The sequence below is a fragment of the Strix uralensis genome, chromosome 1 (assembly GCF_047716275.1).
Source record: "Strix uralensis isolate ZFMK-TIS-50842 chromosome 1, bStrUra1, whole genome shotgun sequence".
Taxonomy (NCBI): Eukaryota; Metazoa; Chordata; class Aves; order Strigiformes; family Strigidae; genus Strix; species Strix uralensis.
In genome coordinates, this window is record NC_133972.1 from 71160076 (window position 1) to 71187575 (window position 27500).

Here is a 27500-nt window from a genome sequence, read left to right on the forward strand (position 1 = left end):
AGTGATGCTTGCAGAATTCCATCTTTCTTCTTCATCCCACAACTCACCCACAGACAGACAGGGAGTCACAATCCTCTTGTACACTTTCCAGATCAAGCACTCTCGTATATCACCAGAACATCTCGCTCTCAAGCAATATGGAATTTTCCATTCCTCCCCCTTACCCCCCACCCCGAGTTTTATGCTGTTTGCAATCATCTTAATTTTTTTAAAAACACTTTTTAGATATGCTTTTATAAATTTTGACAGCTATTTTTTTTACTTTTTGGTTATACCAATTAATGTAGTTTTTTGATGTCTATTCTTGATGAGTATCTTCAAAGAGCCAATTCTGTTTGTCTTGTTCTGGACGCTCACTTGTGATTTCTAGTCTCAATAATGAATAGCTTATGCCTAGATCACTTGGCAGGAGAAAGACTGCACTGCATAGACAGGTTAACACAGATTTCTGCTAGTGGGGAATAGAAAAGTAAACTCCTTTAAGTGGGTATTACAAGGAATATCAGAATCAGGAGAGAACTACGTACTGTCTCACATTTTTCCCTTTCATCATATTTGTTAAGAGATACTTACAAATGAAAGAACTTTCATAGCATCTCAAATTTCTAGACATGATCAGTAACAATAATACTTCAATGCTGTTTAAAAATATCTCAGTATTAAAGGTAAATAATTTATGAAATGAGATACCTGTGAATAAGAATTTATAATATGACTCTGAATTTCATCCATTGTGTCTGTTCCATAGGACACAGTACCTAGGTGGAGGCGCTTAAATATCATCTCATTCTGTGTAAGTGTTCCTGTAATAAAGAAGTAGTATATCACAAAGCAGCAAAAAAATACCATGAGGCCACAAAAAACCTCCCCAAATCTTTCTTTTGGAAAGAAGGAATGAATCATGAGTTAGCATCAGTTTAGTTAATTAAAGGAATGTTTGTGGTGAAAGATCAGAGTTAGTCATACTAGAAGAAATCACTGGTTCCACCTTCAAGCTGATTCTGCCAACACAACTAAATCACAAGCTTGAAAAAAGGCAAGAACTTTTCATACGAAAGATAGAAAATATAGAATCTGGATGGAACTGACTCTCAAAAGCCAATGCAAGAGTTTGTACCATGTACCAGAAAATCTAAAGCAAAACCAAAACCCCAATCCCCGAAATTCATACAGATATCCTGCACTTCGTGTACAAAGGCAGACATTCTGGCAAACGGGTGCATTCAGTGTTATCTTAAATAAGTCATTAAGACCTAACATCACTTCCAAATGTGATAGATTTAGCCTCCAACCGGAATAAGCCAGAATAAACAAAATCAGTGTTTTCAGAGCTCACTTCACATTTGTAAGAAACTACAGGGTGTCAGTCACAGACTGACACTTTGCGTCCACCTCTGCCAACTAGTCACAGCCTCTCGGTTCTCTAATTGAGGGGTGGGGGCTTCAGCCTTCCATGATGGTGCACATCAGGCAGAAAGAGGTCACTACCGCCTAGCTTCCCATGGTCAACTTACAAAAGATTATTTTGATAATGGCCCTTCCTAAAGCTTCTTTTCTATGGTTGCTCAGTGAAATTAATATAGTATAAAGTTATTCTTCTATCTAACCATACAGTTGTGGGTCATTAAAATATATAAATCTGATGATAAAAAAAGTAAACAGAACATGGTACCAAAAGTGACATTCTTGAAGCTTCTACAATATTTTTAATATGGAGCATATGATAATTATCTATAAATAAAAATTGCAGAATAAAGTATTTCATATTAATTTTATTTATCTAGACTATTTTTATATCATGTCTTTGTCCCAGTATGCCAAAATACACAGTAAGCCACAAGAGAGAAGACTTAAAAGCATGACATACGCTATAATTACTATCTGGAAAACAGAACTGTTTGGACAGTTAGCATCCAGTTTATGCATCTATTGGGAAAGAACGATTAGTAATCTTCAAAGATTCGGTAGGGCTGTAAAAGTCTCTCATCTTTCTCAGTTATACTTGAGATGTCTACCACTCCTACTCCCTGGTAATATCTGTACAGTGACACTTCATCCCAATTGTCGTATCATCATCCTGCACTATCAGATCACGTTTTCCCGTGTTACCAGCACTAGATGATGATTCCAAATTCCCCCTCTACCATTAAAAAAAATTACCCTTCCCATTCACTCTTCCTTACATGCTGTTGAGGATTTTTTTTCTATAGTCATATTATTTGAACTTTTAAAAATATTTAAAATAAGGCTTATGTGAAATGCATAAATTCTCCACAAAATATGCATAACATTATGAAAAATTCACATGAGAATTAGAATACTCCCAAGGTTGGAAAACTGCCCAGAAATACAAAGTTCCTGATCTCTAGAATTAGCAAGTCAGAATTTTTTTGTTACTTTTATACAAGCGATAAGAAGATTATTTTGTTTTTACAGTAGTCTTATAAAACCATGAGAAATTCTGTCTTTAGAAAGCTGTACTTTGAGTCCTTTTGTTAAATTTGTTCATGAAATTTTTTACTTTAATGACAGACTAGAAAAATACAATCGCTAGTTTGCACATGAGAAACATGAAAGTTTCCACTAACAAACACGAGACTAAAATCTCCATTTCCAAAAAAAACCCCAAACCCACCTACTTTGTTCAATAATGTTTATTGCAAGAAATTTCCAAGTAAATCTGCATCACCTTCCTTACTTTCCAGTCATACTAATATCTTCTCACTGCCCTTAGCTGTGCCAAGCCTTTGGATTAAAATAAACATTCCCTAGGAGTTGTGAAACTAAATGCTACTCAAAACTTGAGACAGCAGGCAACTGTCAAATTTGCTTCCCACTAGTTCTGTAATTGCTGCTTGGGAAAACTGAGCAGGAAACAAAATTAGCCCTATGATTATTATATGGAAAGATTATTTCTTCTGACACCATTAAATCAGTCCAACTCCAAATCATGCTTGGTGAGGGAAAGATAGATAGGTGGAAAATTTGTGTGTTCCCTCCCCCCAACCTCTTCTCAGCAAGTAGAAAAGAAAAGCTTCTGAGTAGAAAAGTATGGATCTTCCTATCCTGCAACAATCAGAAGCCAGGGAAGGAGGTTTAGGAAAAATGCGGGAGGAAAAAAATCAACTTGTAAAGACAGAAATAAACATTCCAGCAATTCTGATTCAATATTTGCATCTTATATATATTACTTATACAAGCCTTTTTATCAGCTACAGTAATAGGAAACATCTATGACATACGAAAAGGCTACAAAAACACCTGTACCTGCTCCACAAAATTGTAATAAAAAAAAAAAGACTAAAAAAAGCAAAGAAAGAAAAGAAGAGAACAAACAACAATTACAGTTTGCTCATGCTTCTTAAGACTAGTGTAAGGCTTTCAACAATAGTCACAATAAACCGGACATCTTATTAGACAAACATGGGTAGCTGCATTTATGAAAGAGCTCCTAAAAGTTTCTGCAGTAAATCAAAATACACCTTTTTCAGTCATCCACATGGAAGTTTCACCATGTATATAAATTTAGAATTTACTTCTACATTCTCTTAATGAATGAAATACCAAAAATAGGACAGAAACATTCCCAACAACTTGTTCCAAATATTAAATGGTGACAATCAGTCACATTTTAACTTTAGCAGCAGTTCTGTCTTAAATTTTAGTTTTTTAGTTGAAGAGTAATACACCATGATGAAAACCCCACATCTTTCACTTTATGCCCCCAAATGCAAGCCCTTCAAATATCTAGAGGTAGATTTTCTAATATAGCTCACTTTATAATGAAAAGCAACCCAAAACTGAGCTCTCTAGTCTGCTCAAGGTGATAAGTACTAAAGAACAGTGAAAGAGCTTTCTATTTCTAATATTGCTTTTTCAAGACCTACTTATCAATTCCACACTTTCAGAACATGGCTAATATGAAGAGTCAGTAGATAAAAAAGCTTATTTTAGAAAAGCTTCCAGAAATTATGCTAATGAATATACGATCTACTACTACTATTATACATTCTTAAACTTTGCTCTGAAATGCAGGTACCATACAAGGAATATATCCTGACAAAAAGTTAGTATACAATTGCTGAAGAAAAATTTAGTATGTTCTTTAATGAAGCCAAGAGCTTTTTTTTTTTTTTCCCCCCCTACAATTGTATCATTAAACACAGAGTAAAGCAGGCAAAGAGGAAATTAATTTCTAAGGAAAAAGTCCTGAAGGCATCATTCCCTGGGTGGCAACAGATGTGATTCACAACAGAGCAGTAGTTTTTTTATTTTGTTTTTGAGAAGCAGATGCAGATCTTTCTCATCCTATACTACTAGATGGTAATTTGGACCAATACCAACAATCTAAAAAGGCCAAAACAAAAAAGCAAGAAAATATGTACAGCAGAAGAATTAATAACTTTGTGAGAAATTGAGAGGGTGAGTAACTTTTAATAAAAATATGAGTACTTGGTTTGAGCTATTTGCTTAAACAGCAAATAAAAGTCAGTGTAAATGTGAACATTTCTATGGAAACTTTAAGGGAGATCAGGCCCAATGCTCTTAATAATTAGACTGTTGGCAACAATCTGGAGATTTAAATTCTTTATATGAACCCTGGAATAAATATAACCTGGTATAGAATGTAAAAAGAAAACGAAAATACTCATGGTAAACACATATATGGAACATGTCTGCTCACTTACCAACAGGCCATAAACCTAACTACCACAAAACCTCAAACCAAACAAACCCCAGTACAACCCATTAAGAATGAGGGCAAAGACAAAGAGGGCTGACATATGGTTATTCCTTCCTGGGCAGAAGGTAACAGTAGAGGTAACAGGTAACACAGTTATGCAGTAGCTATTTCCTCTGCATCTTCTGGTTCCCACAAGAATGACAGCAATATCTAAGAGCAACATCCATGCTCATTGGCTATACCGTTCATTTTCAGCCCATGGGAGTCCAACAGAAGCCACAAAGTAAGGATTCCTTTGACTGACCTACTTTGAGTGCATGTCTGGAAGTTTCCCGTAGGATCTCTCCATCAAAACTTTCCATTTCTAGTCTGCTCTACTCACCCTGCAACCTTAGTGGTACTAAAAATCATAGAGTTAGAGGAAGTGTAAGGGCAATAGTGTGAATATCCATCAAAGAGAAGTGAGGAAACATTCTATCAGCATTTTTTTTAATTACCCCTTCTCTGTGGTAGCTTATGTTGAACAGATAAAGACTCAATTAAAGTATACCTTAAAAGATTAATTTTCAGAAACAATTACTGAAATTCACTATTCTAATAGTACCTTACATTAGGCACATTTAATGAAAAAGCTCATATACACTATCGTGTAAAACAAGGATTTACCAGAAAATCAAGAATCCCATTGCTCTATGCATCTGTTCAACTATTATATCTGTTAAGTATCTCATTTGGTCCAAACACCCGCTAAAATGTTAATTACAGAACTCAAATACAAGTGCATGCATTAGTAAATAACTACACTTGGAAGACTCTACATGTTTGTTTTAGCTGAATACTTTGGTACTTGTTGTGAACAGCAAAAGGTTTGCCATCCTACATCCTAAGCAACAAAAATGTTCAATAAATATTACCAAATATTTTTATTTTTCTTTCATGATTAGAATCTTTTTGTACCCCAGAGAGGTCGAGATATCATGCTTAGCTGCCCTTGGAAAATGCTGGAAGCCGCTCCCCCCTGTAACCGTGTTCCACCCCACTCCCCCCTCCCTGCCATAACGGATGATGCCTTTCTGTCAAACTTATATGTGATTCAAGTCCAAACAACATGGCATTTTGGGTAATGGATGCTATAATTAAAATGTGAGTCCTAAAAAACCTGTTGTTTTAGTGGGTGTTTTTAGTAATGGCTTTGTTCTACATGAAGATAAAAACTCCCTAACAAAGGAATTAATGTATTGCTTTAATAGGCTGCACCCTGAGTTAAGTTTTAAAATTTATGAGTTCTCTGCAGCATTGTTCTTTAAACAATGGCATTGTCAAATGCAACCAGTGAGAAGATTAAAGTTCTCCCAGCAGATTAAGTACAAATTATCTGTCCTCCTGTTTCAGCATCATTTGTTCATTTATCACATAACGTCTAGTATTTCTGGTCAGTGTCAATATGCTCTGCATCCTTGCAGTTAACAGATGTCTTCTCTTGTCGAATGAATTACTTTATGTTTCACGCACTGGTGGCCGCAGATGTGTCACTATAGCAACATCATTAATTTCAGATCTTACCGGAAACATGCACTCCAATCAAACCTAATTATACCACATTGCTTTCTTGTCCCACAATAAGGAAACTATAATGCAATTATTGGGATACTTCATTTTCTATTCTGCTGTGGCAAATGAGAGAGCCACTGTGATGGACGCTTCTTGTCAAAAAGCTTATTGATGAAGCACAAACCCAATTTACAATCATACAAAGGACTACCTTGCAATTACGTTAGTAATGCAATGCTCCTTAGACTCAACAACTAATTCTCAATCATTTCCAGCGAAGCTTGGACCACAATATAAGATTTTTGTGGACAGTTCTCTGGATTCCCTTTCATTTTCAACATTGAGAAAAACTTCACCTGTTTGCATTTAACTTGATCCGCCTTTTAGTCCTGCTTTTTAGTAGCACCCACTTGGACAGACCTACAAAATTGGCCCTCTTCTTTCTCTGACAGTCAAGCCTTGAGGGGGCAGAAGAACAGAATCAACTGGTTTCTATGACTAGAACTGAAAATTCAAGTGCAAAAATACTGAAGTCAGCTCTCATGAACAATGTATAATCATGCAGAGGCAATCATGGATTAACTGTACACATTCAGTTCATTACTCAACACTGTGTTTCACATTTATGATAAAATGTAGAATGAGACCAAACGTATTCAGGAAAGGAAACTAGAAGCAACTACCGATATACTCAGGTAAAAAGTACATTGGCTACATGTTTGTCCAGAATTAAAAATAGTTTAAAATTTGCAGGACATTTAAGACTAATGATATTGAGCAGTGTTCCTCATCGCAATCTGAAGGGCAGCGTGGCCTGCAAGGCCACGGTCAGTGTTCTGAAGCTGGTGATGTTTGCTGGACTCCAGGCTTATTTTCACTTACATCAGCTTTCAGCTAACACTTGGATAAAAGTGCATAGGGTGAGACTGCTGACTGTTAGTCCAAAACATTTTGGAACTACTGCCCTAGAATACTGCTTTTATTTTCATTTTTGCATCATTAACTTACAGATTCAGACCTTCCTCCAGTAGACTTCAGTGCTCTGAAAAGCCTCTGAGGTTGAATGCTAGCAATCTTCCAAACTCTTCATAAATACATTTGCTGGTAAAAGCCTTTTAACATTTGTCTATTTAACAATAGACTTAAGTATGCTCTCTGAAAGGCCAGAATACAAGTGCTTCTTCTTAAAATTAAACAGAACTACTGTGATTGCAAGTGACATGATGTGGATTGAAAAAAAACCCAGAAAAAAAATCAGAAGCAAAACAAGGTTGTTTCTCTTTGTATATGCAGTCAATAAAATGTATCTTTTCAAAGCTTTATAGATGTAACACAGTATTTTTGCTTTGAAAAACCCAATATCACTAAATTTTAAGTTGCAAAAAAAAAAATTTAAGGAGAAAAACTTTGTTTTTAATTACTGTTGTATTAGGTTAAGTGTATTGGTTGTCTTTCTGGAAGTAGAACTGCAGCAGCTTTTTTTAATTTCTTTTTCAAACAATCTTCTATTTCTCAAACAGGGTAGTAGGTACATACACCTTGAGGAAAAGACGACAGTAGACTAATCTTTGTGCCTCAGAATATAAACTGGTCACCAGAGTAAGAATATAATTCCTGCATTGCAGAGTTGGGTGAATGAACTGTTAGCATTTTATTTAGCAAGCCTCAAAATTTGCAGTGCTGTCTCACTGTAATCAGAATACCTCAACACTTGAACTGCATTTCCAGTTTGGTATGGTAACTAGATTTTCTATCAGAAAAGTTTAAGAAGTATATGTTGGTTTGATTACAAAGTAGCGCTTTGGGCAAATGAACTCTACTGCATTGTTTTGAAAATTCATTATTTTTGAACATACTTCTTTTTCCAAACATATGCTGTAAATTACATATTTCAAGCCTTTGATAAGACAGCACTCAGTTACATAAATTATCATGATGAAGGGTGCAATTAAAATCAATAAGCAGTTTCAAATAGCACACAAATCATTAGCTAACTGAAATAAAACTTGTTAAAAGAAGAATTGTTCACTTGCTTTGAAGAATTACCACACTATAATTAGCAATACGCTTTTCTATGTGCTAAGAAAGGTGGCAGTTGTCTTTATCTTTTACAAAATAGAAGAATAGCATTCAAAAGTGTATAGGGTAACATATGTACCTATAGAAAAAAATGAAAGTGTGTTTTGAAAACATGACAATACATTAAATTTACATTTCATTTCAAAATATACAGTAATGGAAGTGTTCAGCATGGGAGAGAACGTGGAACTATTTCAAACAGAAGGAGATGTAAACTGTGTATTATTCTCTCTGAACTGTATAACATAGACCAACTCCTGCCCCCTCCCCCCAAATGCTTTCTCACCATTTTGAACTATATTTTACTTAGAACTACTAAAAAATTTCTTCAGCTGTTTGAGAAACAACTTTCTTAGTTCAAATGTTCAGCTTCTTAAAAAAAACAGTATGTCTACCAGAACTGATTTATTCAGTCTCAGAAAGAATGAAGAAAGGAGAAGAAATACTGTATTTCCTAGAGAATTTAACTTGTTATTTATGATGATATTTCCCAAAATAAACTTTAAGATTCCTTAAATACATCTAGAACTAAGAGCATGGTAAGACTAACAAGTTTCAGTCATAACGGCAGACAGCAGCACAGTGCAAACTATTACTTCTTCACACACTTACCTACTTTGTGATCCTGGTAAGGACTGCGTTTTCCAGGATGCTAGGTCAGGTATAGTAACACGCTATAGTTATGAAGATGAAATCAGCTGTAGAACTGGTGTTTGTAAAATAAGGAGCAACTAACTTCATGGGGATAACATGTCATTTTGGAGGCTGATCTCATGACTTGTTTCGGCAATTACTTGCTCTCTCAAAGGCCATTCTTAACTTTACTATTATACAATGTTGCAACAGAAATGAGGTGCACAATAAAATAGCATCCTGAGTGCTAATCCAGAGTCTTTTCAGAGTAAGATATATGGTACTCTTACTAATGCTATCCAGTGTTCTGTTACTATAGCAGGAGTGTTCCTACCAGAGTAAATCAAATTACTGCCAAATACTGACTTTCACATGTAAGTACTGGCCTACCTAAGCCTACAGGCACTGGTACAAAAGTCCTGAAGCACATGCTCAAAATTTTAGAGAAAAATAAAAATCAGCAGTCTAAATCTACTCTTACATTAACATATTCAAATATAGAATAAAGTTTAGAAATTTTAGAAAAGTCATCACATTTCAGAATTGTAACCTGATATACCTGTTTTATCCGTTAGTAAATAAACTAATCGTCCCAACTCTTCTGGTATGGTGCTAGTTCGAACAACTGTTCCAGGAATATTGTCATCTTTCATAATCATCCACCCATAGGCTGCCTTACCCATGTCCAAGTTCACACGTAAACTGCAAAGGAAATTTATACCATAATCAGCGTGAATATTAGGCAAAGTGAAAGTTACAACTATAAAAATAAAACTAGAAGCTCTTTTTAGGATACCTGAAAAAAAATCTTTAAGATTTTTAAGTATATGCCACAAAAATTTTGAAACAATGCTTTTGTTATGTGTTTGTAGAGTATATATCACATTAGAAATTCAGGCTCCATCTCAGACTTTTAGAAGCTATTGCAATACAAGCAAATGCAGCACCGTGCCTTCTGCATGAGACAGATTGCAACACTTTGTAGAGATTCTTGACATAATTACATTGCTACACTTACACATATAAGATTATTATAAACACTTTATCATAAACAAGCCCCAATCCCTATTCAAGTCACAGTTTTTATCTGTTAAAAAACCCCCACAACATCTATGTTTTCTTTATGACATGAAAGTACAAATATTTTTGTACCTCTTCAAGTCAGTTATGTAAAAAACTACTTTTCTTTAGGAAAGTATAACTACATTTCTCAACTTCTCTTGTAGTCTTGAAGTCAGGCACGTGTTGATTTCTGTTGACCCTGCTCTAACAGAAATACCGAAAAAACAGCTAGGACAGTGGCTATGTGAACTATTTGCAGCTAATTTGCCCAGGGCACAGGACTCAGAGTCCCAAAGTTTAATAACAGGTTTCTAGCAACATGACTTTTAAAACTGTTCAAAGGTATATATCAAGGTCAAAATACTGCTAACGTACTTCAGACCTTTTTTTAACAGTCCTGAAGTGCTGCTTTACAGCATAACCCAAACAGCAGTCACAGTTTTCATCTGTCATCTTGCTATCACAGCGACAGACTGATTGTGAATTACCTGAGGTAACAGTGGAGGAAACAGTGAGTCAAACTGCAATACCCCATAAAGAAAAGATGTATTTAACTAGAATTGTGAGAACATCTGAAGTTTCAACACACACTGAAAAAATTCAGTTTATTCCATATCCCCTCCTTCCTGAATTTGTACAGCAGAAGACAACACATGTTCCACAACAAAAAGAAACAAGATTCTTGACCATTCAAGATGGTATTTTGTTCTTTAACTTGCTCTTATTTTCCCATTAAAATCAGCAGCAGCAGGAAACCATCCTTCTACCTGGTGATATACCCCAATTAGCTTTGCAATATCATTCCTAACTTCAGCTGTCTTCAGACACACAAATATATAAAAAAAAATTAGGACAGACAACAGAAGGACTCCTCTACCAGATTCTTTTTATTGAAAATATTACAGTATAACAAGGAGTAAAATACCAGAAGTCACTTGCCTCACACTGGTTAACTACAATTTTACCCTATTGTACTCAATCCAGAGCCAGTAATGAGCAACCAGTACTTGTATTATGTATGTCTGCTAACTTGCAGAGTTAGAGAGAATATAAGAATCAGTGTAACACTTCACACCGTGATATGTATTAGTCACCAGAAGGAAGAGCAAAAGATTTACTTGTCTTAGGGATGAGAACCTGCTAGTTTGCCAGTCAAGTACAAAGGACACTGTCTAGCTCAAGAAACACGTATAGCTAGACATTTGCTCTAGCCAGGAGTAAGCAGGGTAAGTGAAGGATGAAAGCTGCTCATCGCCCCACTTCAAAGAGGCATTTGGGCTATATATATTTTTTTTCTGCCTGGGCTACCAAGACAGGAATTCTGAGATGAAAGCTCTATTTAAGGCTGCAATCTCAGGTACATGGCACACAAAGAGAGAAATTCACATGGCTGCTCTACCAATGGAGACCTACAAAGACATCCAAATAGGAAAAAGTGCACTTCAGTGAGATTAAATTAGAAAAGTCTTAAAGCTGAAGTGCAGTTCATATCTTCACTTGCACCTTTGTAAGTGTGTGTGTGTTATCTGATTTTGATGTTCTAAACACTCTATATATGCATTTAATTATAATCTCACTTAAATATAAAGGTAGGGAAAAAAAAGAAAAAAAGACAGCTTCTCTTGCTGAGCAGTGAGGAGAAATCTGTATTTCAAAGCATTGAGGCATTTCAGGAATTACCCTAGCTTTCCAGCATACACTGCTAAGTGGAACAGAGTGTACCCACTTTATGTTGATGGACCTAATAGAAAGCTGGCACCACTGGCCTCCAGAGAAATAACGTCTCCCCAGTGACTAGTATAGTCCAAGACAGCTTTCTGGCACACAGAAAGATATTTGGTATATGCATGAATTGTTAAGATGAATAAAGAATTAAACAGGAATAAAATAAGCAAAAAAATGAGGGCTATTGATACATTTTTAGTAATAATTCTAAAATTTGTACACTGTAACCTGCTCTGATGTCCTTCACCTAGCACATTACGGATATTGCATAACACTAAAAATGATGGAGGCCTATTAATCCTGAGTTTGCTTTCAAAACTAGAAATTTCTCTAACAGAGCTTCACAGGAATGGATAGAAATACTTGACTGAAAAGTCCAAGAACTTTTACACAATAAAACAAGGAGATACTAAGCTTACTCAACACCAAGCTACTTTCAGTGCTTGACAGTATTAGCTATAATTTCTCATAAATCCTTTGTGGACTTTAAGAAACCTCATTATATAACCAAAAACATTTTAAATTCACCAGTTTTTAAATCCTCCTCAATTTTATCCAATTTAAAAGACTCCATATATATCAGTTATTAATGAAAATGCACAGAACAGCATCATATAACATTAGCACATTGTTGCATCAGTAACACTCATTTTTAGCAAACCAATCAACATGTGATCTTTAGACACAGTATGTTGATATGGGTATTTGAAGGCTGTTGCAGAGAATGAGCATATTTAGTGAACATAATAGCGTGAAGTTTCTTGTGTCTCAACCTCAGTACAAGTTACCCTAGAGCAGGCAAACCTAAGGCAACTTTTATCCAACTTGGGCATTTATTCCATTAAGAGCCAGGGTGGCATTTCTCTGCAATTCAGCTTCAGAACAACTCAGTAACACAACATTTCAGAATCCACACTGCTTTTTACTACAGGTTAAAACCAGATAATTTTGCTTTTATTTCCTCAAAAACATTGGTAGTGTTTTAGGTTAAACAAATTCATATTTACAGAACTCCTAAATTTCATTTTTTCCCAAATGGTAATGATATTAGGTCCCTTTGTAAAGAAGTCTGATTTTGGTTTTCAGTCAAAATGGACAAATTTGCCAATAAGCAAGGGCCTTCACAGAGAAAGTTTCAGACAAAAATATTTAGAAACTCCAGAAACATTCTGCCATTCATAACTCAGTGAAAAGCAATCAAGACCTAATGAAGTTATCAAGGACAATTTTGTGAACAAAGTGATACTGTGCCTAATAAAATTCAAGTATGAATCTGGATCAAAATTGTATGATAGCTTTATTTGAGCTCTTGCAGGCAGGAAGTACTTCCTGAGCAGTTCTGTATGTAAGCTGAAGTTTCATAGCAAAAAACAAAGCCCTGCCAAAATTCTAGATACAGTATGGGTACTTGTAGTGGTATTCAATTTTTAAAATAAATTAAATAATTGTAATGTAGCCTTTTTATTTTCAGGACTTCTAAATAAAATACTGAAGATCATGTCACGTTAGTACCCAAAACTGTACCCAGTCCCCTATAGCTATAGCCCCTAACCTTCCCATATCCCTACTTGCTTGAAACAGCCATAAACCATACACAGATAGACACATTATTTAGAATCTAGAAACTGATGTGTAATAATTTAAAATTACTGGCCAAAAAACAACCACGTTTTATTTCAGCATGCCTGGAAAGTTAAATCTTCACAGAAAGTGATTTTTGGAGCCAGACAACTTCTATTAACTGGCACTAAACAAATAAAAATAGAACAAAACAGAAGTTACTTCTTTTAAACACAATATTCTATCAAGATCTAAATAAATAAAAATCAACCCACAGCTCATTCCTTTGATTTCCTCTAATTCCCCTTCTCCCATATTTTATTTGGAAAGGAAATCTGAATATAATATTCCTTTTGTGTTTAGCCCACTGTATACATTTTAATTAGTTTTCTGCTATCTATCTGATACTCCCAAGAAGAGCCTCAGATCTGTGTTCTCATTTAATAATTGGTCTCACTAGTTCTCTTGAAGTAATTTTTCTAAATTTTGTCTATTATACAAGCATATAAAAGGAAATGAAAGAAGGTACACCCAGCACTTTACATAAAACCGAGGCAATGAATGTAACTTTAAAAGAGAATGCAATCCTACACATTTATGCTTAAATGTGTGGCAAAAAAATGCGTATCAACATTGGATTGCTATAGCAACGGTGGCACATGTAGTTTTTCAAGGGCCACATGCAACCTAGGTACAGATAATTAGATGTTGTAACATAGGTAGAACTTAAAACCTCAGGAGGAAAACTGGCAAATAATTAATGAGAAAATTAATCTATGAATTTCTTACAGGCTGAAAACATAGTAGAGTGCAAAATACAAATAGAACGCATGTCAAACAAGTGCCTTGGCACAAGAGACATAGCATATACAGCTCAGAATAACAATAAATGCTTCCTACTTAAAATGTTTTTTTATTATTTTCATATTTATCAGGTCAGATGCCTTCTTTCCTTAAGCCTCTTATACAATAGCAACAATATTGACATTAGATGTCTAATACAAATAATTTTTAGAACATGAATATTTTTAGTGTATTCCAGACAAATTTGGCATTACTTACCATAATACTATTAGATTAAAAACAGAAAACCAACTAGGAGCAAATAGGCAATGTCACAAGATTAAAAAGGAAAAATGTCTACTGCAGTAGATCAGTTAAAAAATGTCTTTTTTTTAAAAAAAAAAAAAACAACCTGATTGTGCTTTCTTTATGTAGCATGAATATCAGACATTGTAAGAAAAGCACAAAGCTAGCTCAGGCAGTAGTACAGCACCATACTGGGCAGGGTAAGACTTACTCTTAGCATGAGACACACACACCATAGCCCCTGCTGCATGAAGAAGTCAAAATTAGTTTGTAGAAAGTAAAAGAAGCTTCATGTATTTTTCAGTCTCTATGTAGATTGCATTATATATCATGGTATGGTATAAAAGCATTTATAAGGACTGCTTAAACTACTTTAAGAGTAACTCTTTAGCTTTTTCACACTGAGCGCTTTGCATCACATCTCTAATATATATTCTGCCTGTATATGTGAGACTGCATATACTGATACTCTCACATGTATATGTTATACAGATTAGAGCTCCAACACAGACAGCACAAACTACAATATGACTGAAAGCAGCATAGCTGCTTGCTGCTGTTAGATAGCCACTACAGTCCTGCATAGGTGTGAGTTCCCTGGATCTTGGGAATACACAGATACACCTATTTGTATGATCTGGGATTTGATTAAATATTTATGAATTTCATGTACAAGACTTCCTAGCAGTGTTTTCCTCACTGCCCACTGGAAACGGTCATAAACTGACGTAACTTGAAGGATTTTCTTTAGATGCTCCTCTTAAAGGCCCAGAAAAAAGAAGTCAGGAGCCAGGTAGTGCCCCAAAACTTTACTACTTAAGTGCAAGGCAGTTCCTTCCAGATGTTTGGGACAGCTTATTTTGGCAGAATGGCTCAGTACCCAGGAGCCTTAGGGTGTCTGAAGGAAAGGACAGAAGACATTTCAGCTTCAGTGTACAACAAAACTAAAGGATCCTCCTAAAAAGATGGCCGATTAAGCCCCTGTCAATCCAGCTTTGAACTGCTACTAAATATAGAGCCTGGATGATACACATTTTTACCAGATCCCCAGTCAATACCTTATCCTTTTATTATAAATCCTTTACATTTCTTAACAGTTTAGCGGAAGCATGTACAGCTACAGGATTCACATGTCTGTATACATGAGGCAGTAATTTCAACAAACACTGCTTGGCTAAGCCTAAATTATCTTGAAAAACTTTCCTGGCTACATTTTTTTGAGGAAAAACAAAAAACAAACAAAAGGACTCAAGTCAAAGTGCAACTCACTTTGTCTTCAAGGTGTTGAAGAAGACTGGACAATGAATAAACAAAGTCCCATGACTTGGTGGTGGAGGGGATCCAGTTTGGTGGTTGTCCTGGTTTAGCCAGGATAGGGTTAAGTTTCCCCAGCAGTGGCGGGGGAAGCTCTAGCTGGCTTATTCAGATACCATGGGGATGTCACATCCTGGCGCTGAAGCCAGAGGGGTCCGTTGGTTAACACGTGTGTTATGCCATCGCGCTTCTCACTGCTGTATTGTAGATATTTTGCTCTGTTCATTATTATTATTGTTACTGTTGTTGTTGTTGTTTGTTGTGTTGCTGTTGCTCTGTTGTATTAAACCTTTCCTTATCTCAGCCCCAGGGCTTTGCATTTCACTCCCTTTGTGGGGGAGGGGCAGCAGCCTCCTGGTCTCAGACCCCGGCAGGGGCTAAACCACCACAGTGCTGCACTACCATCACTGAGGCTAGCCTTTTCTTTGGCATTGGCTGTCAGTTCTGAACCAATTACTACAGCAGCTCAAAAGTGATCTGATGAAGAGATGCTACAACTAAATGCCATGGAAAAGGACATAATTGCTTTGTGGCAAGGCTCTCTAACAGCCCAATAATGCTTCCTGCACCCATATACACACTGGGTTTTTCAGCTCAGTAGTTTAGAGTGGGTATCTTGCATCTCATGTTGATTGAAGTCTCTTTTGTTCTCCTGTACTTAAAAATACAAGTATTGGTAACTGTCTCTCTGGCAGCTTTTTCAAAAAAGTTAAAATTAAAACTGATCAAATTAGTAGTTGCAAAAAATTGAAGGAGAAACTCCTCCAGACTTACATGATTTCTATCAAAATTTTAAATGTGTACAGTAAATGTCTTCAGTTCTACACAAAAGGGAAATTAAAATCTCCTGATAAAAATGTAAGCCTGATTTTAAAGAGATATAAAATCAAAAAGAATGTATCTATAATCACAGTGATAGAGTTAAACTGGGTAACCAGGAAAAGACAGCATAACGATGACAAAGCTTTAACCTCATCCTCCCCCATTTGAGCTGCTGACTTCTCATTAGCATGACTGTTTTTGTCCTCTGCCTTTTATCATTCAGAAAATAGACAATCCAGAAAAAATACAAGTTGTTCAACAAAAGGACTTTACTCTTTAAAACAAACAAAAAACCTCAAACATCTCAGGCCTAAGAACTTCCATGCTGGTATCACAAAAAGCGGCAGCATGGACATATCTGAAGAGAAAAAGCTCTCCCCCTGCCTGCTAAGTGATAACTGCACTAGGTGATATAGACAAGATCTTGTAAACTAATGGACAATGTATTTCAATTAATGATTTTATTTAAAACAAGTAATGAAATGGTCTCAGTGACATTGGAGGAACCTATGGATAGGCATTAATGCACCTCAAACTGGCTAGAGCCAAGCAGAAAAAAGGCTAAGAATACAGAGGAACATGAAAAAACTCAGAGAATGGGTGAGCATAATCCTAGAGAGATTTAGATCTGCACAGTCTGTCAAGGACTTGCTTTCTATCCTCCTTGCCCAATAAATTTTAAGAAATTCAAATAGATTAACTTTGTAGGGAGGCAGAGTGCCTACGGAGGCTCCCTGGGCTATGCCTCTTCAGAGTGGAAAAAGAAATGTCAGTTACAGAAGAGTCATTTTTGAGGGGCAAATGTTTGTCAAGGTGTAGGGCTGTTCAAAACATTTTATGCATACTGGTTCTAACACAACCAATTAAAAGCTGGGCTAAGCTTTCAATGTTTGTTTACTATTACTTTTTCTCCATTTTGCTTGATTCCTTGTACACTACAGAATGCATGCAATGTTGTAGGCTGGGCTTTTGGCAGGGGGGCATGGTAGTGTGGGTGTTGGTGGTTGGGGTATTTTTGGTTTGGTTGTGGTGATGTTTTTTGTTTTGTGGTTTGGTTTTTTTTTTAATTCTGTTTTGGGTTTTTTTTTCAGTTGCTTTAGGTTTATACTTCTGAAGTCTTACATGCCCCACAGTAACACCCCTCACACAGTGAAGCAACACTGATCTAGAGGAGTATTTAAGATGCAGCTGAATCATGAGGAACTAGCTGCTCCCCAGAGGAAAAAAAAAAAAAAAGGAGTTCCTCTTCCTATTAATTATAGGAGAGGCTGCACAGAGATCAGTTAAACTCTGCTAACAGTTGGTTATCTCTCCCTGATGATCTTCACCTAACATGTCTGGCCATGGAAAATTATTTTTATTGCATACCTGGAATTTCCCTTGTCCTGCAAAACAAAAGCCAAACAGAACTGCAAAAAAGCTCCATGTTTATAAACTTCCTGAATTCTCTAAAACCATCAATCAACACATTTAATGCATGCATGAGTTCAGATATGCTTTGCCTCTACCACTCAATCCTAATCTCCCACGTTCATTTCCTTTACCTGTGAAAAGTTCATTATTTCCCCCATATAGCTATTTTTAAAACAATGAGAGGACACACCACCAGGTGCTTCAGTGTCATTAGTCTTGTAATGTTCATCTCCAAGAATTTACACTCCAAATACAGCCTAAAAGTATGTCATTTCCATGATTAACATCCAGAAGAGAGGAAGAGAAGTGTAGTTATGTCTGAACACTGGCATGACTAGAGTTACTTATTTTGCTAACAGTGTGGGAAGTGACCATATATATGAATGATCTGAAGAAAACTTGGTATAGAAATAGATGAACCTCTAGAGAGAAAAGCATTCTCTGATAGATTCCTGTCTGATCTTCCATAGAGTACCTATATGTTCCATCTCAGAACTAAACCAATCACATTCTCTAATACTTCTGCTTTGTATAGTATCTCCCACAAGCAATTGAAAAATGGGTTTAAGTGTATCCTAGAAATTATTTTTTGACAAGAACTATTCCACAAGCCCACTAAACAACTCTGAAGTTGAAAATGAGCTGCTCAATCAACATGTTTTCCAGTGGCATATGTTGAACTGTCAATATAGAGTCAAATTTACTTATGCTACCTGTATGCTCTTAATCCTCTTGCATCCAGTAACAAAGATATATCTGTCTTTTAACCATTTTAAAGTTAGTATGTTTATTGTGGAAGAACACAGCGAGCGACAAGTGATCCTTTATACTCTTAGCTCATTTTTTCCTTCCCCTACATGTCTTTGATGATTAAGTGCATCTTTCAGCAATATGTAGGCTTTACTTATCCCTTGCATGCAGCATTTTTTGCCTCTTCATATGGACAAGTTGCTTAATACTCAATAACTATGTGCACACGAGGGAAATGATGACATGACCTGAACAGCAGCATCATACAAGCAGTAAGAGAGTTATGACAATGACAGTTTAGAAAGATACCATAAAATTGAAACATGAATGTGCAAATAAAAAACAAGAGCCAGTTAAAGGAAGTGGAAACTGTTCTAAGATGACCACTTTCTACAATGAGATCTCCTCAACTCCCCAGCAGATTTGCTGGAACCTTCTCCTTCAACTTCCCAAGAGAATCAGTTGCTCTTGCAACACAAAAGGAGTATAAAAATACAGGTCCTTTAAGTTATAAAACCTTAAGATAGATACTTCCCGAGTATCAAATCGGTCAAATATGATAGAGTTTCCTTCACACAGACATGTACTTAAAAAATGTGAACACAGTAATGTGTAAATTACATAAGCTTAGATTAAAATGCCTAATGAAATCCTCCTGTTTTTTTTTGTTTTTTTTTTTTTTCCTTACACAACATGGATTTAAATATTGTGTGCAAACCTGAGGGGATAGGTCTTAAACCTATCTACAGTTTAGTTGCTGCTACCTCTGTGGCTAGCCACTGGGCTCAGTGAATGACATGCCTCAAACCGAAGAGTTCCAGAGGGCATCTAAAATTAACAATCACCTTAATCTAAACACTGGATATTTTAACAGGAGAGAGTATTTCCATTTTGCAAAGGCAATACCCATTCAAGGAAAAAAAATTCATTTCAGAGTCACTGTTCTCACTTCTGTGTCCACAGAAGACTTGATTACACACATGGATATTATTTCCTGTTCCAGTTTATCTGCAATTTGAATATACAGTACTCATGCTTAATGAATTAATTAATTCAGGGCAAGTCTCTACTTGGTTACACATGTTAAAAGTCCTCTCATTGTAAAAGTGCACCTACATTATTCAGCCATTCCATTTAAATTAATCATTGTTGTAGTAAAAAGTCTGTATTTTAACCAGAGAAATTGAACATTTTCAGTATTTAAAGCATTAAAAATAGAATTCCAAAATACTCCTAACAATTCACTCAAATACATGTTTCCTAAGACCACGTTCTCAAATATACAAAGATTGTATCCTTATTAATACATTTATGCTAGTAAAGGATTAGATATCCTGATTACTCCAGCAAGATGGACATTATACAAAAAAAAAATACAACAGTATTGTTTTCTGTACAGTGATCCTTCAAGAATCAGCAGATTTGTTGGCACCTTCTCCTTCAGCTTCCTGATAAGATCAATTTCCTTTGCAATGAGAAGCAAGTATAAATTTCAAGAAAGTCACATTCAGTGAAATTAGACATTTGTTTTTCTTTCATTCTTATACATACCTGATGGGGATGATATAGGAAAACAGGAGGAGGAACCGGAAAAGGTTGCGATACCATGGGCCTACAAATCCTTGCAAGGTTACCATAACAACCGATAGTGCAACTAAAGCCAAAAACAGGGCTTTGGTCAGTTGATTCAACTCCAGGTCCAGCAAGCCAACCTAGAGGAAGAAGTATAAAGCAAGTTAGCCGTGAGCTCTTCTTAAATCGGCATTTTTGCGATGCAAATAATTAGCGGTTTTATTGGCTTTATTCCTACCTATTAAAAATCCATGCACTCTTAACAATTAACTGCATTTTGATAACTGAATTGATTATTGCTCCTATGCTTGCATGCAATAGATGTACCCTGTTTACAAGACAATAACGATTCCCAGAACCAGTGTGAATTGTCCCAGGCAGGCCTTTTAAATGCCTTTACATCTGACACGTCCCTCCCCCATCTCCTGATCCAGGATAGGAACACAGGAGGGCAAGGAGAAAAGACAGTTAAAGATGAACAAATGAGCAGGAATAATTTTTTTCTGTCATGCATGCAGCAAACATACTGGCACTGTGTATTATATTTGCAGGGTAGCTACTGCTCCTTTACTGCTAGAAGATCAAAATCCTGTTCGATTCAAGAATCAACAGGCAAATGTGACAGAGCTACCTTCTCATTCATATAACTAGTGTACTGTAACTTGTAACTATACTTCCATACCGGTCTGTAAATCTGAACTAATTTCACAGAAATAATTTTTAATTGTATGAAGCTTTCAGTTATTCCATATAACAACAAAAAACAACAATCAAGTGGAATATCCATTTTCAAATCAAACTAGTAAAACAGAGCTTCAACTTGTCATGAGTAAAAAGGTATTTGATTTAGAAACATTTTAGCAAAAACATTGAGAGGCTATCTTTCATCCACTTTTTCTCATGAAAAAATATTTTTAAGCTATGTAACTAAGACTCTCACCATTTCAATAATGTATGCTGTAAGCTAAGTATTTATACTCCACTTTTTGGGATGTTCTTGTAGTCAGTAAAATATGTGGGAAAATTATGTCAGGAAGAGTTTCCTAGGCCCTGTCACAGATGCCCCTTTTATCTCCAGGTCTTGCCAGTAAGACCAGTAAAACATAACACTTCCTTAGATAACAAACAGTCTGCAAAAGAACCACTTTAAATATAGTTCTTAAAAATTCCAACAATCTTGCTTAAACATGGGCTGTCCCTTCCCTAGAGAACCAGGCAGCTGAAGACCACAGCGGCTGATTTATCAGCTGCATTTAAAAAGCAGCACAACGAGAACAAATATCTTGCAATTTCCGCTGCTTCAACTACTACATAGTTTATGCTTGAATTATTGAGAAAAATAGGTTTTTGGATTAAAATGAAGAAAAATTAAGCCAGGGAAGTAGAGCATGTTTCAAAGCCCAGATCTTTTTGCGTTGACAAAGGCAGCCTAAGTTTCAGGCCTCGCTGAGGATCAGATGAAGTCATTATTCATTCAGTCAGGGAAAAAAGACTCAATTACCTCAACCTAAAGATGCTATCAATGAATGCAAAGTGCATATTTTACTCTATTCATCCAAATCCCATTAAAAAGTGAAAGGAATGATTTAATCTGGCCTTCTAGAGTTGGTCTTTTTTTGTAATAAAATAAAGAATCACTGTCTTGCAATATGCATAACCACTACCTCACACTTTTTTTTCCTGCATCATGGTAGTGAAAGCCTATCTCTCCCCTCAGCTCCCCCCTCCCCCCCCAGTGAAAACCCCACCCCAGAACAGAAATGAATAAAGAGCTTCTTTGGAAAGAATGCCACTTTTTGGACAGAAACATTAAATTTAGTCCACTGCACACTGATACGCAGCTAATTCAAAGCATTAACACCTTTCTAATTGATGAAGACAGATGTGAACTTAAGTTTGGAATCCAACAAAAATGCATTTGGAGAGATATTAAGAGAATAAAAAAAGTTGATGATGAAAATTTTTCACACAATAAATCTCTTGCTCAAGAGCATTTGATTTGTTACTAATAATGTCATCCTTTTTCATACAGATCATACAATTGGCCATAGTCAAGGTTAATATTTTCATTTACTAGCAAGTGAAGGCAATTGCAAAACCCTACTTAAGAAGGCACACAAAGAAAGAAAGTTTTAATAGAAATGCATTCTCCATTTCTCAAAAATTAGTTACTATAATGTAGTGAAATATACTTAATTAGTTTAATTCTGTGCCTTTCCACTTAAACAACTTCTGCACTCAATCTAATGAAACACTGTTGAATTATCCAGATACATTTCATGTAGAAATTCAGTGACATTCTCTAAAATTCATCTGAATATTGGAAAAGTGGGTAAACTTCATTTTAACTACACTGATTTTATCAAAGCATTAGTAAAACATATCAACTTAAAGCAATTTCCTTCCTTTTGAAAATAATCATAACCAGAATAATTATGACAATATAATAGATGAGTTAAGAATTGGAGTAATTTTCCACATTTATTGCTATTTCCCATATTAGAAAAGCAGATTTTCTTCTACTTGTCATAATATTTGTTCTATTTGAAACAACTATGTTAACAAAATTAAACACACCACTGGAAATTTTAATCTCTAGGGGAAAATTTGTACATAATGTCTAAGACAACCACAATAGTTTTGCAAAGGGGCTGCTCTACGATAATGAACACAATAATTGCCTGTATAATCTAAAATGCTACTAATGGCAACAACTGCAAATCCATTTAGCTCCTCTTTAATTTATGCACAAAGTTTTAAATAGCTAATGATTCTCAGTAAAATAATGGCATATACCACCAATAAAAAGTATGGCATTGCCTACTTGCACCAAAAAAATCCTACAAGTTTTTAAATACTTTATTTTTGAATGAGAGAATGCTTAAAGGTCTAAATTTCACATTTTGGACCACAAGGTATATAGAAAAAATTTAATTAGCAAAAGTTGAAAGCAACCAAAAGACCTTTCTGACTACTGAAGTAGAACATGAACAGTAATATTGCTATTGCTGCTCTAGATGCTTAACTTCTGGGAAAGGTTATCCTCTGAAGCTATTATTGTAGTAATAGAACAATCCTTCTAACATTAGAAAAAATATATTACTTGGAAAATGAGAAAATTTTGTAACGCTAGAATACTGAAATGCAAAATTTGATAATTAAATTTTGCACAATGGTAAAGATTTCTCAAAATAGTCGAGTGCAGGAATTTTTTATTCAATTACAGTTTAAAGTGCATTAGAAATAATTGCTCATAAATAGCCTTTCTACAGCACTCTAATGCTGTTGAAGTATTAAGGCACTATCTTAGGAGATACTTCTCCCACAACCAAATTCCTCCACGAAAGTAATTATATTTCAGTAATCAGTCTGGTTCTGCACTGACAAACACCATATTGACTACAATGAATTTCATGGTATGTATGTTTGAGATAGACTTTGGCTTTAATTGGCACCATAAACATAAAAATTTTCTTTCCTGTTCTTAATACATGCTTTGAACTTAACTTTATTAAACCTCGAATACTAGTCAACTATTCATGTTTTCAATAATTCTAGTCTAAACTTAGTTGTAACATCTATGCAAAAACTAAGGTAAGTATTTAAAATTATTAAAATTTAAATAATATATCCTTTTTCTTTGGGCTAACAAAAACAAGCTTTGTCCAAGAAAAAATGATTCATAGCATTTAATCATTTATAAAATTATTTTTTATGTACATACCATTAGCTGCATATATCTGAACCCCTATGGTTTGTTTCAGTAATCTGTTAAACCTTTCCTATAGTCCCTGGGAATAATAGATTATTAATCTGTGTTTAAAAACTAAATGAAGAGATGCATCATTATCTGCTTACCTTAATCTTTGATACTAAAAACACGTACAGCAACTTTGGAATCTGTAAATGTTGCTGCTTTGTTAAGTCTCTTAGTTCTAAGGTTATTCCTATGATTCAAATTCTTGACAGCTCAGCAATTCAGGTAACCATATTAAGCTAATATAACAATGAATCAAAACAAGTAAAGCATGTGAATTCAAGTTTAGGAAGTACCTTTCCTTAATTCACTGTACTCAAGTAATGGTCTGACAAATGTGTTTCTCTACAAGCCTATCTTGATTAGCATAAAACCCACCAAATCTTGCATACAGCACGTTACACTTTTTAATCACTATCTTATTCTTTGAAGCAGTAGATTCAAAGGTAGGAAAAGCAAAGAACACACTGATATAAAGTGAAAACTTAGTGAAAAAAGTCACCTCTCCCTGTATTTTCTCACATTTTCAAATATCCCAATCACTGGTTTATCCCAATCACTGGTTTAACAATGACAAACCTTGAAAACATTTTCTGAAGCACTAAAAACCTATGACAGGTTTTATTCAATTTAGAATTAGAGCAATAATCATGGTGGGGTGTGGGGGGGTTCTACTTGACTTAGTAAAACTGAAATAAACTTCAGTTATTTAGTCCACTCCAGTTAAGTTATGCAAAAATAATAAGAAAAGAGTCCATTTGATTCCGGTAACATTTTATGCATTTCCTTTGGCAAAAAAGGCACGCATCCTTCATGCTAGCTTTAATGCAACCCAACATCACTTTGACCAAACTGAAATATCTGGCATTATGTTACTATTGCAGGTTTATGGAATGGAATTACATCTATTCTACACTGATTTCAAGAAATTTTTAGATATTTAGCATCCATTGTATCACCAAAGAAACAAATTACAATTACTTATCTATATTACAAGAAACAGCCCATATCCAACAGATTGGCATTTAAAACAGTAGAAATATTTTAAAACTCAAGAAGAAATACATCATTATCATCCAAAGGAAGAAGAATAAGCTGCAAGCAGATAATGTTTTTTTTAAAGTTTTGATGCATATTCAAAACCAGAGGTTTAAATGCTCTTAAAAGCTAAATACATTTATTACAGTTTGAAATTACCCTTCTGACTTGTCTGGTTTTACTTCAACAAGCTATTCCTAAGTGCATAATATCTATGTTTGAAATAAACTAATCACTTCAGAAACAAAATTCCCTTTTGTAGCTAGTAATATCGATATGGCTAAAAGAAAATGAAGACTCAAAGAGTGTCTCTGCCTCCTTTATTTCTATTTATCATCCTTGCCTTTTCCAGACTCAACATCATCTGAGTTTGGATAGTCAAAGTGAAACTTGAAAGTCCTTTCCAGGTTTTTAGGAGGTGCTTAATCCTCTCTAGTTCAGTCTACTACAATAAAAACAGTGAGCTACATCCACAACTGTACTTAAATAGTGGACTCAACTGCTTGAAGGGACTCATTTTGACAAATACTGGCCACAGATTTCATAACCTTAAGTGTGTCTTCTTTTTCAGTTGTGTCCTGATTTTTCCTAAGGCCAATAATTTACTCTATCGGTAGTAAAACATTATGTTTCAAAAGATCAAAATGAGAGAAATTGAAGGTGACCTATTCTTAATATCCAGTTGACTATAAATCTGGTTTTCATTAACACTTTTGCAGTTTGTTCAACTGTCCCAATGTCTCTAAATATTCTCCAGTATGATGTCTCTTTTTAGAATCAGTCTTTACATATAACAGTGAAGCCAATTAATTGATACCTGCCTCTACCTTATTTCAGTATTTTGCTCTAGTTTGACTGAAAGCTAAAAAAGGAGACTTGTGTCAGTTAAAGACATGCCATGTATCGTTTGGTCAGCAGAGGGTGCTCAAGATCGTTGTTAGCTACTGTTTTCAAAAGCTCTCTGTCGGTAATGCAGTACCAAGCACAGCACTGTACCTTTACAGGGCGACCTGTATTTCTTTATGATCTTCCTCGGCCGACAGCATTTACCTCGTGTAGTTTGAAATGTTCTGAGTTAATTATTCGAAGGACTTTAACAACTCAGATTGTGTACTGAAACTATTATATTTCCTTCTTAGCAAAAAGTTACACTTCATATACCTTTATACGGTCACAGACTTGCACCTTAAGGTGCCAGTAGTCACATGCTGTGGGACCATATGTTCTCTGACTTTGCTACACATTTATCACACACAAGAATGATAAAAACGTGCACACAGCATATTAAGAAACTGAAAAGGTTAATGGCTTCTTAAACCCTGGCATCCATATAGGGATTGTGTTGTATTAGTAACATATCCTCCTCCTATTAGAAGCTATCAATTGAAAACATTTTCTCAAGACCACCCATCAATTTATAATAATTACTTCAATAATCTAAGATAACCAGTCATATTGGAGACTTCAACAACCAAAAGCATTCACACAGTGAACTCTTAAGACATCCATTTTTTCAATTTAAAACAATCTAGGTACACAAGATTTCATACAGAGGACATTGAGAGTTTCTAAGCACTCACAATCCTCCTTACGTCTGATCAAAATGGGTAAGACTTGGAATTCTAGGGGCAAAAAAGATCAGGATTTAAAGATGTTTGATTTTACACTAGAACACTATCTTCAGATTTATATTTCATCTGTATCTTTTACAAATGCTTGTTATATCTTCTTTAAGCTATTGATCATCACCATCTTCAAGATTTTTCTAGCATACCGTCATGTAATCAGTATTTTTAATGATCAGAATACAGAATAAGCAGCTTTACACATTACACACTATTATTAAAACACTCAGTGGAGATAGCATTTTTTCATATCTGAGTAGATTAAAAAAACATGGCTTACTCTCAGATGAAAATAATTAGGTTTGTCAAAGTAACTGCAAAACTAGCATGGGGAGAACTGGTTTCAAAGTTTTTATTGTGTAGAATTTGCAATTATATAACTATTAAAAAACTATGGTATATGTTAAAAAAAAGTCAATGAAATAGCTCAGTACGAGGTACTACTTCCTTCAAGAAAAACAATTATATAAGGTTCCTAACAAATTGATAGCAACAGCTAGCTCTTTCAGTTGTGTAAATTTTGGGAATTCTAGTATCTACACTTCAGACCATGCAGCTGACTGATCTAAATAACTTTTTCCATATGGAAAGCTGCACACATTTATTTTTGTCACTGTAGGGCCTGAATTCATGTTTTATATATATGACACACTGTATGTTTAGTAAGATTTCGTAAGTGGTATGAGAACCTTGTAGCTTTTTCAAAGACATCTTTAAAATTAAGCACACACTTAAAAACATGTATTTAAAAAAATCCAACATTTGCTTACTCCATATTAAAAAGGTGTTAGTAACTCAGCTTCTCGTAGACTATCTAGATTAAGCT

At 35.2% G+C, this 27500-nt stretch overlaps 1 protein-coding gene across 4 annotated transcripts in view; it reads right to left on the reverse strand.

Annotated features, from left to right (window-relative positions):
• ATP9B (ATPase phospholipid transporting 9B (putative)) overlaps positions 1 to 27500 on the reverse strand; it is a 172258-nt gene that overhangs the window by 35479 nt on the left and 109279 nt on the right. For all 4 annotated transcript variants that reach the window (XM_074870554.1, XM_074870545.1, XM_074870536.1 and 1 more), the window contains 3 exons: positions 20234 to 20394; positions 9507 to 9649; positions 691 to 803 (listed from right to left, as the gene is read on the reverse strand). In XM_074870554.1, the coding sequence (XP_074726655.1) occupies positions 691 to 803; positions 9507 to 9649; positions 20234 to 20394 (417 nt within the window). The remainder of the gene's footprint in view (positions 1 to 690; positions 804 to 9506; positions 9650 to 20233; positions 20395 to 27500) is intronic.